The sequence below is a fragment of the Manihot esculenta genome, chromosome 5, assembly GCF_001659605.2.
Source record: "Manihot esculenta cultivar AM560-2 chromosome 5, M.esculenta_v8, whole genome shotgun sequence".
NCBI classification, from domain to species: Eukaryota; Viridiplantae; Streptophyta; class Magnoliopsida; order Malpighiales; family Euphorbiaceae; genus Manihot; species Manihot esculenta.
In genome coordinates, this window is record NC_035165.2 from 3,062,354 (window position 1) to 3,078,318 (window position 15,965).

The following is a 15,965-nucleotide window of genomic DNA, read 5'->3' on the forward strand; positions in this document are numbered from 1 at the left end:
TCTATACCAGAAAAATGAACATTCGGATATTAGAAAATCATTGAAAAATGTTAATGCCTTTATTGCACAAAGTACAACCTTGGATTGGAAGGAAGAGGAAGGGGATACCACTTCTTCCACAAAGTACAGCCTTAGATTCAACAAAGTCATAACATTAAACTCATAGTACCAAACCAGCTTATCCTGGAAATCAAACACCACATAGAACTGGACCCAGCATCTACCTGGGATATTTATAAAACCATTAAAAATCTAACCTACAATCCTGTTAACGTTTCAGGCTACAAAAATCCAGAAAACAAGAAAAGCATTCCAGGGTTAAATGCATACAGCAATCAAGTATTGACCAACAATACTTTTAACTCTTGGAAGTCACCCTCAGTTACAAAGCTAGATACCATCTTTAGTCGACAGCCTGGACCCTATGAGGCAAGTAACGAACATTACATCAAAAGTCAAACCATAATATCATTCAAATTATCACAGTAAGCTAGTCTCTATAAAAGAAAGAAATAACACCAATACTAAATTATGCCTTTCAATTTCATGATCTTAGTATGAAATACCCTAATTCTGAAGCAAATACAATTCACTACTCACTCAAAGATCCATAACTATCCACACATTTAAGTGAAATATGCTTCATAAACCATAATATTATTTTAAAAGAAGAAAAGAAGTCTCAAACAAATCCAAGTTTGCCATAGCATGTGATTTGTCCATTGAGTTTCCATCCAAAATTTAGTTCATATGATTGATCTTCTCCCTATGAAAATTATAACTAATAAAGGTCTGGTGCGCATGGTTTTAATCAGATGGTTTTAAAATTGATTTAAAAATAATTTTGATATGAAAAAAATGCCAATAAGAAAACAATTTTTTTTTCATAATGTTCTTTTCAACAGCATCTACCAGTGCTTTCTTTGAAAAGCAAATTTTGGCCCCAGAACACCAAGAAATGAAATGACAATCTGCAAAACATGCACTCCATTGCAATTACTCACCATTGCAAGCCCTTGTTGCTACTCACTGTTGTTGAATAAAGGGCAAAATATCTACCAGAAGTCAACGGCAATATATTGCCTGATCAATATGGGGAGGAATTTGCTTAATTTCAGTCCCAAGCTCTTGCTCAATCCTATACCTGTGGAAAAAAAATTCGGTGTTACAATAGACAAATTAGAAACCCAAATTGTCAGCAGCAAAATTACGTAAATGGACAGGTAAAAAAATCATACAAGTTAAAGCGGTCCTCATATGTGATCAAATTCACAGCCAAACCAAGGTGCCCAAACCTTCCTGATCTACCAACCTGCAAGTGAAAGAAAATCCATAAGCATAAAGAATTATACTTTCATCACCAGAGGATCAGAAGATACTGTATTGACATACCCTGTGAAGATATGTTTCAGAATTCTTGGGGAAATCAAAATTAATAACTACATTCACTGCTTGGATGTCTATGCCCCTGGTAAACAAATCTGCCACAAGCAGTGGTACATTGAAATAACTATTAGGATATCATATACCAAGCATCTTCAACTACCATTTAACCCCAAAAAAAACATAATTTGATATTTGTACATTGGAATAACTACCCTATAATATAAATACCCAACATATAACAGGAAAATCAAACAGAAAAACATCATGCTTAGACATCTAAGATTATAGTTAGTAAATCAGTTAAAAATGATGCTGTGAAAACAGAACCATTTTAATGTGGAAGTGAAAATGAAATTTTACCATTTTTTTAACTTAAAACACGTAATTTTGTCCTTCACACCTCTCTCTCTCACTTGCATATTTTCCCCCTCAACCACAACACCTCAATTTGCCTATTATTTCCATGCCTCTCTCTAGTAACATTCTCTCACTAAACCTTAATTAATGTCGGATAGTTAAGCCTAAATTTTTTTCTGAAATGAATTATGAAGACAACTTTTCCTTATTTTTAAGGGAAAATGTTGACTGATGAAAAGAAAACCTTCTACAATTCTAATTGAGTTTCGTCTCAAGTCTAAACCCAAAGAGGGGGGGGGAGAGGGTTTGGTGTCATTGAATAGATTACACCAATATAGAGAGAATTGTGATTATCACCTAAAAATAACTGGTAATAGATACTGTAGCAGCCGATATAGACTCATAAAAGTAAGCGAAATCAACAGACAAAACAATAAACGAATAATGCCACAAGTTTTTTAAAAAAATCAGTAACATTACATACCAGTGCAAACAAGATTCCTGCATGCACCATTGCGGAAGTCATGAAACACTCTGTTGCGATGGTCTTGCAACATCTTTGCGTGAATATAAAAACAGGAATACCCAAGCTCTGTGATCTTCTTGGCTAAAAGTTCTACCCGATTCACAGAGTTGCAGAAAATGATTGATTGGTTTATTTGAAGCTGCACAAATACCAAATTGTATCATATTCATAAAGGAAGAAAGCATACATCATTTGTATAGTTGAGATCAAACCTTAGAGAAAAGAGTGTTTAGACAGTGAACTTTCTGCCGTTCTTCAACAAAAGCATAAAACTGTGTAATACCCTTCAGAGTAAGCTCATCCATAAGATTGATAATGTAAGGCTTTTTTAAATATCTATCCTTGAAATCCTTAACAGTAACAGGAAATGTGGCAGAGAACATCAAAATCTGACGATTTTGAGGAACAAAGCGGATCAGCTGCTCTACAGAGGGCTGAAATTCAGGAGACAGAAGTTTGTCGGCCTATAAAACAATTGCAGACAAGATCAGCTTCCTGCACCTCAGAAAATTAAATTAAAGAGATTCTTTTTAATAATAAAAAAAATCAGTATAGATAAGCTAAAAATCTACAGGAAAAATATGAAACAGAACAGCAAAATCCAACCATATTAAAATTGGTCTTCCAAAAAGTTCCAAAGCTCCTTCAAGTGGAAGGATTAAAAATGTTTCAACCATAAGAAGGAACAGCTAGACCATGGAATTGTGTGAAAAAAGAAAATTGAAAAAATAGAATGGAGGCAGAAGATTACCTAACTAACCATCCTACATATTGCTCTTTAAGAAATTATATAAATAGAAAACTATTGGCGGACCAGTATATACCTCATCCATAACAAGCATCGAACAATCTTTCAAAATGCAAACACCCTTCTTTGCAAGATCTAGTATTCTTCCAGGAGTTCCAACAAGCAAATGTACTGGTTGGTATAATCGCATAATATCATCTTTTAGACTTGTACCACCTGTAGTGACCATTACTTGAATTTTCAAATGCTTTCCAAGCTCTTTACAAACTTGTGATGTCTGAAGAGCCAACTCCCTAGTAGGAACAAGTATAACAACTGTATGGAAGTACATAGATCAAATTAGTAAATGTACATGCATACGAACGCACCCAAAAAGATGGAATAGGTAGATCCTGAAAACAAAAATTATATACTAGCACCATCATTTAAAATCAAACACAACAAATTTTTAGGTACTCTTTGCATAAAGAGTGCTGTTGATTAGGACTGAACAAAATTAGCAGCCAAATCCAGTCACCAAAAAGACTAGCAGTGAACATAATCTCGTCCCTTACGTACTTCTACAATAATTATCCTATTCTTGAGCGGCAAAGAAACTCATACATCCATATATTAAAACCATAGTTGCTAAAATCACAGTCTCGCTCATATGCTTTTACAAGTTATAACCACATAAACGACTCAACACACATTTAAAATCCATATAATAAATTTAATGTAAAGTCAATACAAGTTAAGTAACATCATTTCTAGTTTTTTAATTTTTGAATATAATAACTATTATTTTTATGTTATTTAATATAATTTTTTATATTATTTATGAACAATATTTATTATAATGTTGTTATCATAAATATGAGTTACTTTCTTTCATATTATTCATTAAAGAATATAATGTTTTTCATAGTTAAGATATTTCTATTATTTGTATCTCCAACTTATCAAATATCGAATAATGCAGTTAAATATAAAGTTCAATATATATGTGTAATTATTTGCCTCATATTGATAACTAGTTGGAAAAAAGAATATCATGTTTAAACTAAAATATCTTCATTATCAGACTTAATAATACATTACAAAATATACTTATACCTTTATATAAGGATCTAAACTTGTTGGAAAAAAAATATCATGTTTAAATATCTTCATTATCAGACTTAATAATACATTAGAAAATTTACTTATAACTTTATATAAGAATCTAAACCTTTTTTTACGATTATATTATAGGGTAATTTACAGGGACATCCCTGAGGTTTGACCAAACCCACAAACTAGTCCCTCACTAAACTTTGTGTAACAATTTAATCTAATATTTAGAAATAATATAATTAATTAGTCCTTCTGTTAGGTTAGGGGGTTAAACTGCCGTTAAAGCTCAACAAAATGACTGATTTGCCCTTTAATTAAAAAAAAAAGTATCATTCACGCATACTCGTTAAAAGCAAAGCAGAAAAGTAAGATGCGAGACAGCAGTCCATTGATGCTTCATTTCAAGGGTTCAACTTGATGTCAAAGAAATGAAAAGCCAAGGAGGAATCAATTAACACTGATAGACGAGATGAAGATGGTAATATGCGGTCAAGTCTTCAGCAGCAAATTGATGACTCCGTTTCATTGAAGAAAAAGGAAAAAAGGAAAGTGGAGACTGATACAAGCACTTCAACTGTGGAAATTTCTGAGCCACTTCTTACATAAATGGAATAGCAAACATGGATCTAGAAACCAAACAACAAAAAAAGCCATATACACCAATTACATCTTCTTTCAGCAGTTCACCTGGCAATGATCAATCCTTTTCCAAAAGATTCCTTGGAGAATGTAAAATCTATCGAGGAGTAGAATGAAAAAGTTGAAGGTGACACAACTAAAGCAATTGCGGCAGCCTCCGCTTCCCTCTCCTCCGCCGAATACTCTCTCTTCAAATTAGAACTCATGTCCCCTTCTCCATCGCTCTCCTCTTCCTCTGTCTCTTCATCTTCCTCATCGTTTTCGCTTGTATCACGAGAATCTGACGACAAATAGCGAGAACGGTGGTGAGACCAGATGATACACCATGTGGAGTCAGCATTGATAAAAATGTGAAAGGATCTGGAGATGAGGAGAGCTCTGACAGAATTAAGATTGGTGAAAGGAGATACAACTGTGAAAGGGTGATGCAGTGTGGTAGGGTTTGAAGAGGGGAGAGCTATGGCTTGACGGGTTAGGGTGTGGAGACATAGTCTCCGCGCCATTGCTGCCAGTGGTGGTGGTTGATATGCGTGTGAATACTGTAACTGAGCTCGCCAAGTGCAGGGCTTTGCAGTAGGGTTTAGCAAACGGGGTAGGCAATATTAGAGACGAAGTTTCTGGAGGATATTTTCGCCAATAAAAATTACATATTCATTGGCCAATGGTCAACTCACAGTAAGATTTTTTTTTTTCATGGAAGGCCCATTTTGTTAGACGGAAATGAAAGTTAGGGACTAAGTTATTACACAAAGTTTAGTGAGGGACGAGTTTGTAGGTTTGGTCAAACCTTAGGTACGTCCTAGTAAATTACCCTATATTATATGGTTGCTAAAATCTTACAGTTCCAGTACTTGATTTTACAATTAAAGTTTAGACACTCCTCACATATTCTATATTAAAAATGCAAGTTAAACAACCTTGACTAGAACTCAAGCCATGAATCATCAATATACGTGATCATGAAAGAAATTTTTGTAGTTTACTAAGTGCGAAAACTATTACAGCCTAATTGCAAAAACTAAGCACCACAATCGCTATGGGCCAAGAAATATGTGAATAGATGCAAAATATATACAATTACAGAGAAGGTGAATCATCAAACCTTGAATAACATTGTTATCTTGGTCAATTTTTTCCAAGGCAGGAATGCAAAAGGCTGCTGTTTTCCCAGTCCCATTTTTAGCTCTCGCAAGAATATCGCTACCAGTAAGAGCAATTGGTATGCTTTCTTCTTGAATAGGAGATGGCCTTTCAAACCCCTTCTCATAGATTCCCATAAGCAATTCCCGTTTCAGAAAATAGTCCTCAAACTCGTTTCCTTTTGTGGCTGTCACATCCTGAACAATGGACATTGAGAGGCATATCACAACTCATAAGCACATAAAAAAGTATCCATGCACTACTATATTTCGCCAATACATTTAACAGTTGTTACTTGTTACTGTATTAGTTCCATTCATCAGACTACAGTTTTACACCATTTCCATGTCAACAAACCCAGACAATCATCATAAGGGACAAATACTCTTGCTTGCAAACTCACGTTCAGACACAAGAGCCTGTTTACCTTAAGCCTAGGAACAGTAATGCAAGCAGCCAAGCAGCTAACTTTTCTCAAAAGGATAAGTTCAGCATTATTGAAGGAAAAGAAAATGAAGTATAAAAGAAAGTTCTAGAAGATCATAGTAACAATGTACAGCCTACCATTACCAGTAAAACCAGAAATTAGAACATGCCATCACCTGAAATACTTGCTTTTTCTAATAATACTTCTCTATAGATCCAAGATAACTACGGCTGAGATGTTATCAGGTAAATGCATAATGCAGTACCCTGCATCCAGAGCCAAATGAACTGAAAGATAACAGTTGTAGCTCACAAAGGGCACGTGGAGGTTCCGGGGGCCTATTCAATCTCATATGACTTTCACCCACCATTTTTTATAATTTTTAATCATCCAATTTCAGTGGACAGATATTCACACAATCCTCAATAACTTGTAGTTTCCTTATTAGTTAAGCCAAAAAGGCAATCAATCTCATTATTTCCAGCAGCCACATAATCAAAGGTCAAAAAACATAACGGAAAGAGTTCTCAGGATTCCAAATACAGAAAACTGAAAAAGAACATAACCTTCTAAAAACTCCTAACAATGTATATCACATAATCACAATCTTGATTTACTGTAAACATGTAATTAAGGGCCATACCTCTGTTTTATAGCGTGTATCAGGTGGTGGTATATTTAACCTCGCCTTCCAATCTTGAGAACTAAAAAAAAAGAGAGAGAGAAGAATGATGAATGAGCCAATGGTAAAGTAATAAGGATCTTGCATGCTGATATCATGTCAAAAAGGTTGACTGGAAGATTGTCTGATGTATACAAAATTGGAACCCTGTGAGAATCTCTAAACCTAAGATTTCTATCCACAACAACAAACACAAACGCACATCAAATATTGAACTGTTACTCGACCAGTGCAAAAGCAAACCAACCCAAGTCGCTCATCTTGAATCAGATAGTTCTGGCACCACATTCTTTTATGCCATGTTGCAGTATTCACTCACCTCAGTTTTTTCTCCTCTCTCCTTGTATCCCCACTCTGGTAACTCCTATCCCACCACAAATGACACAAACCAAGCAAATACCATAATACCCAATTTTACACGACACAAAGGGATATACAAAAGGACAGGAATGCATTTAGGTCCATGCCCAAACCAAGGGCAAAATCTTCTTAATTAACAGCAACCAGCAGCACATTAAATCGCACTCGAGAAGTACGAATACAAAGACTGATAGTAACAGGAGACGCATAGAGCGAAACTCGGGGAAATACAAAGTCGTGTATTTAAAATACGTAATATCTACTCTGTGTTTAAGCGTATACGACCTGGAGTCAACGGCCTCAGACTGAACTGTCTTCTCAACCTCGTCAACGCTGGAATCAACAGGAGGTAACTGGCTCCTCCTCAACCACTGCTGCTGATGATGTTGTTGTTGCTGCTGCTGGTGTTGAAACTGTTGGTGATTCTGCATCAAATTCCTCTGCACATACTGCTGCTGCGGAACCCTCGATTGAAAACTTGGGTTTGCGTTCATAACTGCGCCTCTACCGACACCCATGCCCGGCGGATACCGCCCTCTATTATTACTGTTCATCACCTACAACCCCAAATCTAACTACCTAGCCGATTCAAACCCAAAATTTGTGCAAAAGCTACCAAAAGAAAACCAATAAAAGAACTACAACCGTCAATAGTTACAAAAACAATGGCACTAAAACCTGTAGCGTTTGACAAAGAATGAAACGGAAGTTATCAGAAGTAAAGTCTAGCGACGGAAAATTTATACGTACAGAGGAAGGCAAATAAAAAAATTGAAATCTAGGGTTCCTCGACAGGTATAACGATTACAATGAAAGCAGGACTGCTGAGAGATATAGCGTCAAGGATACGGTTTTGTTGTTATGGCCTTTTGGGATGGCAGAGATGATGAGATCGTAAACTATGAGCAAAATCAAGGTGAATAATTCAGCGGATCTGAAATGAAAACGAGAAATGGATCAACTTTGAGGAATCCGGAGAGGAAAATGAAAGATTTTTTTGTGTTATTTTGAAGCTACAACAAGAAGAGAAGCGAGGTTGTGCGTTGATTCATGGAGTTCGGGTTGGACGTGTGCTAGCGAGCGGGTTTGGGTTAGTGGAAACGTGAGAATTGACGAAGAAACCGTCCTAGGGCATCAAATGACACTTTTTCATATTTGCATTTTCATCCCCATTCTTTTCCTATATTGCGTATATTACCGACCTCGTTCATGATGTTTGAAAGACCTATTAATTCAAATAATTTAAACTTGTTGGTTATATTTTAAAGTGTCAATTTTAAACAATTAAAACGATTTTATCTATAAATTTAAATTAATTTTAACTATAATTTAAAAATTTTACGTGATATTTTTTAATATTTTTTAATTAATTATATTTTTTATTTTTTAAATAAAATAAAAAATAATTATTTTTGTATACTGTATGATTTAATTAATTAAAATATTTTTATAATTTTAAAATTATATTAAAATATTCTTATATTTTAATTTTATCGTTTGAAAAGTTATTCCGTCAAAGTAAAATTATTTCTTTTATTAATTTAAATATAAAAAATACTTTTTTCTGTTTATAGTTTTCTATTATTCAGCGGAAATATAACTCAAAACTCTTTTACCGCCTTTCAATTTCTTCTTTTCTAAATTAATCAATGTAAGTTTTGTTAACCAAATTAAAATAATTCTGCTACTATAACTCATGCAATCTGGATATGGTAGATACCTTAGGGCCATAGAGAGAAGCAGGGCATGGAAGTATAGAGGATGAGAAGTGAGAAGGCAGCAGCTATAGGCGTAGCCATGGAAGAGCCATGCCTTTAACAGGATGCCAAATAAGAATTTAGTGTCCTGGAATGCCATTATTAGGAACCTTTGCATTACATGATTGTGGACCAAAGGCAATCAAGCTCTTTGGAAAAGATGCAAGTAGAAGCAATTTAATTTATTTAATATTAAAAGGATAATTTTAAAATATAAAAATAAATTTTATGCTGTAGCTAATAAACAAATGAAGAAATGAATATAATCGATCCAACGGATATTTTAATTGATAAAATTAAAATATAAAGACATTTTAATATAATTCTAAAATTATACAAATATTTTAATTATAGATTGCATCTTTGATCGTGAGAGGATATAGAGAAAAAAGTTAAATTGGTAATTGATTTTCTCTCTCATTTCTAGTAGGGAGATAATAATCTAAATAAATAGGGTGGTAATAAAAAAATAATAAGTAAAAAAATTAGTTTGGAGAAAAATAATTAGAGTAGAAAAGAAAAATAAGTATATGTTATATTTTTATAGAAAAAAAAAGTTAACAATTAAAAAGATACTTAATATAATTTGACGTGAATAATAAAGTAAATATATTAATTACTTAAAATTAATTAAGATATAATATTAAATAATAATTATATAAATATAATATGAATTTTTTTATTTAAAAATCTTTATAAGATTTTAAGTTTGACAACCCATTAAAAATTTGATCGGCCGATCAAAATTAAAATAAAATTTAGGAAAATTTTTAATATTTTTATATTTTATAATTTAATTTGATGATAAATATATTTGAATAAATCTGATACGTCTCATATTTTACTCTCTAATTTTCATTACATTTAAAAAAAAAAATTCAATATTTTCCTTTTATTCCTTCCTTTCAGTTTTACTAGTGAATGATGAGTTGATGGGTCTTGGAGTTGTGGAATTAAATAAAATGAATAGTTTTTTTTGTGGATCAAATCCAGAACCGAGAATTATTTCAATAATACGTAAATTCAATGTGTAAAACTTTAATTTGGGAGTTTTAGAAAAAAAAAAATCATGACATCTCAGGTGAACTCATTCCTTATCTCGCTGTACAAAAGAATCAACTTTTGAAAATTTTTTTTATAGGTAGATGCATCATGCATTTCGCAAACTGCCTCTCTCAGCAGCAGCCTTATCTTTGTTTGTTAAGCTTTTCTGCTTCCTCCACCAAATCCGCATCTAGTGAATCCCCTTTGGACAGCTTTTCTTTTTTTTTTTTTTCAGCATTCTTAAAAGTTCCATCTTTGCTTTACCTTTCGCTGGAACTTTCTAGTTAGCCTATGCTTTTAGTTTCACTCCTGTCCTTAAGCTCAGCCGATGAACAATGTTTAACTTTTCAAGCTCCTGCTTTAGCCCAAGATAAGCTCCTGGACTTCACAAATTATCTTAAATTCTTACAATCTGTGTGCCTTCTCCTTTAAGTTGATATTGATGGGCTGATTCTCATAATCCCTTATAGATTGAGCTTCTCAATCGCTTCACTCAAAATTTTAGATAAGATGGTTTTGGATTCTAGTCTTATTCTTTAAATTTTCAGGCTCCTCCTCAGATGGGTTCATGTTGCTTTTCCTCTTTAACTGCTCCACAGGCATATCTTCATGGAAGCTACCAATATATATATATACCTGAACTTGAGCATCCGATGATGGTTGCTTGTCCATGTTTCCTGGTTTCTACATTCGTATGATTGATGCACTTTTGTTAAGTGGTGCATGACTAAGAAATCAATAAAGCAAAAAAGTAAGAAAAAAAAGTAGATTTGCACTATCATAAAAGAAAATTTTAACCAAATAAAAGGAAAGCTTCTTGCTTTATGGGCATGAAAGCTCTCTATCCAGTAGATATTAAAAATAATGGGGTAAAAATAATGGAAAATAACAAAAATCTCTACAAGGATAGCAAGTTTTCATGCAACACTTTGCTAAAAAAAAGTTTCATACAATAGTATTGATGGGTTTTAGTCTATTAATATTGGAGTCTGTCCAAGACTGGGATAGTTCGAATTTGCTTAGTCTATCAGTATTGTTGTTTCCGGAACTGAGAGGTTTTAAGTTCAAACTAAACCCAATCGGATTCAATTGTACATAATGAGCAAAGACTTAACCACCTCAAACATTTTGATAAATTTCTTTTTCTTTCCATGACTTGTTTTGTCATTATGATTATTATCTTTTTAATTATCCTCTGCTTGAATGCCTGGCTCAGTTGATTGTTATCAGATTATGGTGTCCAGCGGTGATGGCTATGGTTCTCGCAGTATGTTCCCCTGGTTTGTTTATGATTTCTTACTATAACTCTGTGCTATTCCTAGGGTTTTATGGAGGGATTCCAACATAGCCAAATTTCAAGTATGGTGAATGATTTTCTTTTTCCACTTAATTTTATTTTGTATATGTATATATATGGAGTGTTTTACATCTTCTACGAATTTGCCCGCATGAATCAGAATTAATCAAATTGTATATTAAAAAAAAAAAAGTACGTCCATCAAATAAGTACAGTAGGTTTTTCTTTTTCCTTGATGAAGAATTTTCCCTTTTAACCTCGATCAGAATTTCCCAAGAAAAAGTCAGAGCACCAACCTTCTTTTACTCCAATCCTATCGTATAACCACCACAATTAGAGCAATTAACATTCCAATTTTACCTCATAATATTGGGATCTCCAATCACGTGTCCACCTCTCTATACCATTGCCACTACAATTCAATCCCCACCATCACAAGAAAAGCCTAACAAATGTGTTATATATCAGTTTTAATTTTGACACAACAAAGACTTCCTTCAATATTTCCATGTGTCTGAGTTAAAACCAATTTACAAAATCACTCTTATCTTTTCTTTTTCTTTTCTTTTAGTTGTTGAACACATATCTCTTGATCTTGGGGTCACCCAAAGTTTGTTCTTCTTTTCTCTTCTATCTTCTGAAAGTTTTCCCAGCTTCTGGATCTTACACAGGATGGCGTTCACTGGAACTCTTGACAAGTGCAAGGCTTGTGACAAGACTGTGTATGTCGTTGATATGTTGTCCCTTGAAGGAGTGCCTTATCATAAATACTGCTTCAAATGCAGCCACTGCAAAGGAACTCTTGTGGTATTTCTTCACTTTCCTTTCTAAAAAGCTGTTTAAGGTTTATCATGGTCAGTGAATCTTTTTTATTGGGGATTTCTTTATAACTTTGAGCATTGCAGATGAGCAACTACTCCTCCATGGATGGAGTCCTCTACTGCAAGACACATTTTGAGCAACTTTTCAAGGAATCTGGCAATTTCAGCAAGAATTTTCAAGCAGGCAAGATCTTTTCTTCCCTGTCTTAAATCTTATCCAATAGTGTTGCTTCAATCTTTAGGTTCTATCACTTGTTCCTCTGCTAACACGATGTTGCTTCATGACATATTGCTGCAGGCAAAACTGAGAGGCAAATTGACCCGGTACAATCATGGTCCTCTGGTTTTACAAGAAAATTTTAATCCAATCTCACCTGCCAAATATTCTGATGAATGATCTTTTTAGGGCATTATGCATCCATGGCTCTGTGATTTTATCTTTCTGTTTCATTACTCATAACATATTAATTGTTTGGCATCTGTTGCAGTCTAGGGCCCCCAGCAAACTCTCTTCCATGTTCTCTGGAACTCAAGACAAGTGTTCTGCTTGTAGCAAGACAGTCTACCCGCTAGAGAAGGTTTTTTTCTTTTTAATTAGTATTTTATGCTCAAGAATTTTAAGTATATGTTGTTAAGAAATATGCATATAATCTTTGCTTCCCTGTTGAAAGTAATGGCATGACTTGAATTAATGGCAAAAGGATCATAGATTAACAATTCCAGCCATTTCCTCCAAAAAAAAGAAGGTACTGTTTAGCAAAAGAAACGATGGTTCTTATAACTGTTGTTGGCCAAGGTAAAGGGTCAATTTCATTTCGGGTAAGGGTAACCAATTCAAGCAAATAGGAAGGAGTTTGGTAAAATGAATAGCTGTTGGGAAGCCATTTTCAATAACAGCAACCTCATAATTACTTGGATTGGTTGGTAACACAGGTGACTATGGAGGGAGAATGTTTTCACAAGTCATGCTTCAGGTGTGCCCATGGGGGGTGTCCTCTCACACACTCATCCTATGCTGCTCTTGATGGAGTCCTCTACTGCAAGCACCATTTTGCTCAGCTGTTCATGGAGAAAGGGAGCTATAGCCATGTTCTTCAGGCTGCTTCCCACAAGAGAAATGCTTCCTCCACACCACCTCCTGAGCCGGCTGAGGCAGAAGCAGATGCTTCAGCTGCTGCAGACGACTCAGAAGAGCACTCTTAAACAAGCAAACCATGGTTTCTTGCATAATTACTTACCTCATCAAGTTGTTATATAAATGTTTGATTTTGATATGGCTGATGGCGCCATTTGTGTTGAAGACTGTTGTCTAATTGTTCACAGTTTTATTCTTGGATTTGCTTATTTATGTTATTTATACAAATGATTCTGTTCAATGTATTGAACTTTGCACTAGCTTTACCAGATTCTTGGTGTATCATTTTCTTCAGAGAAGTGGAATATTACTTATAATCCTTATGATTATTTGGAAGCTACATCCAAATTATTTTAATGAATTTATTCCACCATCAAAAATTGAATTTTTTTTTTTACGAGGTGAAGAAATAATGCTACATTTGATAAGCTGTAGTTCTGGGTAATATAATTAAAATTTCTATTAGATCTTAATAGAAAATTTAAGTGTTAATAGTAAAAATGACTCTATTTTTTATTTTATTGCAATTATACTGTATTTCTTTTTTAATTAATTAAAAAATATTTTAAAATTATTTCAATTATATCTATCATTATCTGTGTAGTTAAAAAACTAATTAAACTGTCATGTCACTTCGTCATATCAACACTATATCAGTGCTACGTTAATAAAATTTAGAATTAATTGTAAAAAAAATCTTATATTTTATTTTTATTATAATTTTATCATATATTTTTATTTTTTACTAATTAAATTGACATTTTTAATGTCTAACCAAATACACTCTACCGGCAATATTTGTATAGTTTGAAACTTATAAAATTATCAAGTTACGTTTTTTTATTATTAAATATATTTAAAAATTACTATTTATATTATTTTTATTTTTTTAAAAAAATTTTATTAATAATTTTATAATAATAATTTATTTTAATTTTATTTTAATTAAAATCATTATTAACCGATTTTATTTGAATTTATTTAATATGTTATTATTTAACATTATTTTTAAAATTATCATTAAAAAATAATTTTATTAAATATATTAATGATAAAGTATTAAAAATAATTTAAAATAATATTTAACCTTATTCAATTTGAAAATATTAAAAATAATAAAATAATTTTTAGGATGTATTTTTTAAATTATTCTTTTAACTCTCAAATATAATATTAATCCACTACTTTTTTTGAAATTATACTAATATTTACGGTGAATTTCAATTGACTATATTAAGCAGCTAAAAGAATGCAACTCATTTAAAATTATAAATTTAGTTTCCATTCTATTATTTTCTAAAAAAATATTAATAAAATAAATAATTATCAAAAAAATTCTATACGTTTAGTTTTGTTATAATCTTATCCTAAATTTTTAAATTATTATCAATTTTATCCTAAAATTTATTGATGTTGTATAGTGATGTGATATTCATCGAGTAACGAGTAGCGAGTAAGGTGACAATTTCATTAATTTTTAGTGGTATAAGTAATGATAAAATACAATTAAAATAATTTTAAAAGGTTATATTTTAATTGACAAAAAAGTATGGAATATAATTATAACAAAATAAAAATATAATTTTTTTTTAATCATTAACTCAAAATTTAATTACATTACATTGCATATATCAAATATATCTCAAAATGTTGTTGTATGACGAAACAAGGCATCAGTGGAGCTGATGAAAAAAGTTGCAAAACTCTTCTAATTGTTTGGGAGTTTTTAAAACTAAAGTTATTAAATTTAATTTTAAATGAATTTTGATATACTTTAAATATTTTTTTTTAATCAATAACTATTCCATTAAAAAAATAACTAATTCATATATAGAATTCTATAATTTCATGAGGATATTCAAGCCATATTATGTGTGGGAGATAGAAAATTGTTGAGTTAAAAGTCAATTTTTTAAGAGTTAAAATTTAATTATGATAAAAGCTCCAATTATCTGTCTTATCTTGAGAGGTGAAAATGATTTAAACAAGATAGAAAGATAGATATGTATGAGATGATCTTAATTTGATAATCTCTTCGTTTGTCATGAATGATGTTATAAGAAAAAAATTTAAATAAATTCATATAAAATTATTTATAATTTTATTTTTATATATAATAAGAAATTTTTAAATTAAAAATTTTAAAATTTTCTATTTCAAATAAAAATAATTCAATTGAATTTAATTTTTATAAAATATTGTATTTCAAACGGAGAGAATATAAATTAAAAAAAATAAAGTCTTAGACTCTCCAAACATAGAGTTAAATAAAATATAGCATTTGAAGAAGATGTACAGAAGCTGTTTCCGTCTATTTCAATTGGTTCTGGCCATTCCTTCTCATTTGTTCTAAAGTTAATTTTGTATGGCCCTTGGAAAACAACCAAATGCAATACAGAATCATTTTTTATTATAAAAATCTATAGTTTGCAATATAAAATAAAATATAAAATTGCATTTTAAACTGAGCCGTTGAATGCTGGCATTATTGAAAAAAAAATGCTGATATTATATATATTTCAATACTATTTTACTAATTTGACATGGAAAG

General features: G+C 32.0%; 3 protein-coding genes across 6 annotated transcripts; 1 reads left to right on the forward strand and 2 right to left on the reverse strand.

Moving 5' to 3' along the window:
* Window positions 1-40: 40 nt before the first annotated feature.
* LOC110615933 (DEAD-box ATP-dependent RNA helicase 8) lies at window positions 41-8,506 on the reverse strand. 2 transcript variants are annotated; one of them, XM_021758159.2, is made up of 10 exons: window positions 7,646-8,506; window positions 6,962-7,022; window positions 5,854-6,088; window positions 3,094-3,332; window positions 2,482-2,733; window positions 2,228-2,408; window positions 1,393-1,481; window positions 1,239-1,312; window positions 1,005-1,144; window positions 41-422 (listed from the first exon to the last, which is right to left on the reverse strand). In XM_021758159.2, exons 1-9 carry the CDS (start codon window positions 7,912-7,914, stop codon window positions 1,066-1,068), a joined length of 1,479 nt encoding a protein of 492 aa, XP_021613851.1. In that variant the 5' UTR covers window positions 7,915-8,506; the 3' UTR covers window positions 41-422; window positions 1,005-1,065. The 2 variants fall into 2 exon arrangements, with proteins under 2 accessions (XP_021613851.1, XP_021613853.1); XM_021758161.2 differs by lacking the exon at window positions 1,393-1,481.
* LOC110615936 lies at window positions 4,422-5,847 on the reverse strand. The gene has a single exon (XM_021758166.2). The coding sequence runs from the start codon at window positions 5,252-5,254 to the stop codon at window positions 4,796-4,798; it is 459 nt and encodes a 152-aa protein (XP_021613858.1). The 5' UTR covers window positions 5,255-5,847; the 3' UTR covers window positions 4,422-4,795.
* A 1,880-nt stretch (window positions 8,507-10,386) lies between the features above and the next one.
* On the forward strand, window positions 10,387-13,659 carry LOC110614759 (LIM domain-containing protein PLIM2b). 3 transcript variants are annotated; one of them, XM_021756412.2, is made up of 6 exons: window positions 10,387-11,441; window positions 12,130-12,265; window positions 12,364-12,463; window positions 12,578-12,603; window positions 12,768-12,857; window positions 13,213-13,659. In XM_021756412.2, the coding sequence occupies exons 1-6, from the start codon at window positions 11,365-11,367 to the stop codon at window positions 13,480-13,482; spliced, it is 699 nt and encodes a 232-aa protein (XP_021612104.1). In that variant the 5' UTR covers window positions 10,387-11,364; the 3' UTR covers window positions 13,483-13,659. The 3 variants fall into 3 exon arrangements, with proteins under 3 accessions (XP_021612104.1, XP_043812837.1, XP_021612105.1); XM_043956902.1 differs by having other exon boundaries at window positions 10,387-11,428; window positions 12,112-12,265; XM_021756413.2 differs by having other exon boundaries at window positions 10,387-11,428.
* The last annotated feature ends 2,306 nt before the right edge of the window (window positions 13,660-15,965 follow it).

What these genes read in the sequence shown, in the direction of transcription:
- LOC110615933 (XM_021758159.2), bottom strand. Translation starts at nt 7,914, where the DNA reads ATGAACAGTAATAATAGAGGGCGGTATCCGCCGGGCATGGGTGTCGGT. An exon ending in TCTGAGGCCGTTGACTCCAG is followed by an intron (nt 7,023 to 7,645) that starts GTCGTATACGCT and finishes CTTTTTTTTTAG; the next exon opens with TTCTCAAGATTGGAAGGCGA. An exon ending in CAGGAATCTTGTTTGCACTG is followed by an intron (nt 1,482 to 2,227) that starts GTATGTAATGTT and finishes TGCTTGTGGCAG; the next exon opens with ATTTGTTTACCAGGGGCATA.
- LOC110614759 (XM_021756412.2), top strand. Translation starts at nt 11,365, where the DNA reads ATGCCTGGCTCAGTTGATTGTTATCAGATTATGGTGTCCAGCGGTGAT. An exon ending in CAGCAAGAATTTTCAAGCAG is followed by an intron (nt 12,464 to 12,577) that starts GCAAGATCTTTT and finishes ATATTGCTGCAG; the next exon opens with GCAAAACTGAGAGGCAAATT. An exon ending in CAGTCTACCCGCTAGAGAAG is followed by an intron (nt 12,858 to 13,212) that starts GTTTTTTTCTTT and finishes TTGGTAACACAG; the next exon opens with GTGACTATGGAGGGAGAATG.
- LOC110615936 (XM_021758166.2), bottom strand. Translation starts at nt 5,254, where the DNA reads ATGGCGCGGAGACTATGTCTCCACACCCTAACCCGTCAAGCCATAGCT.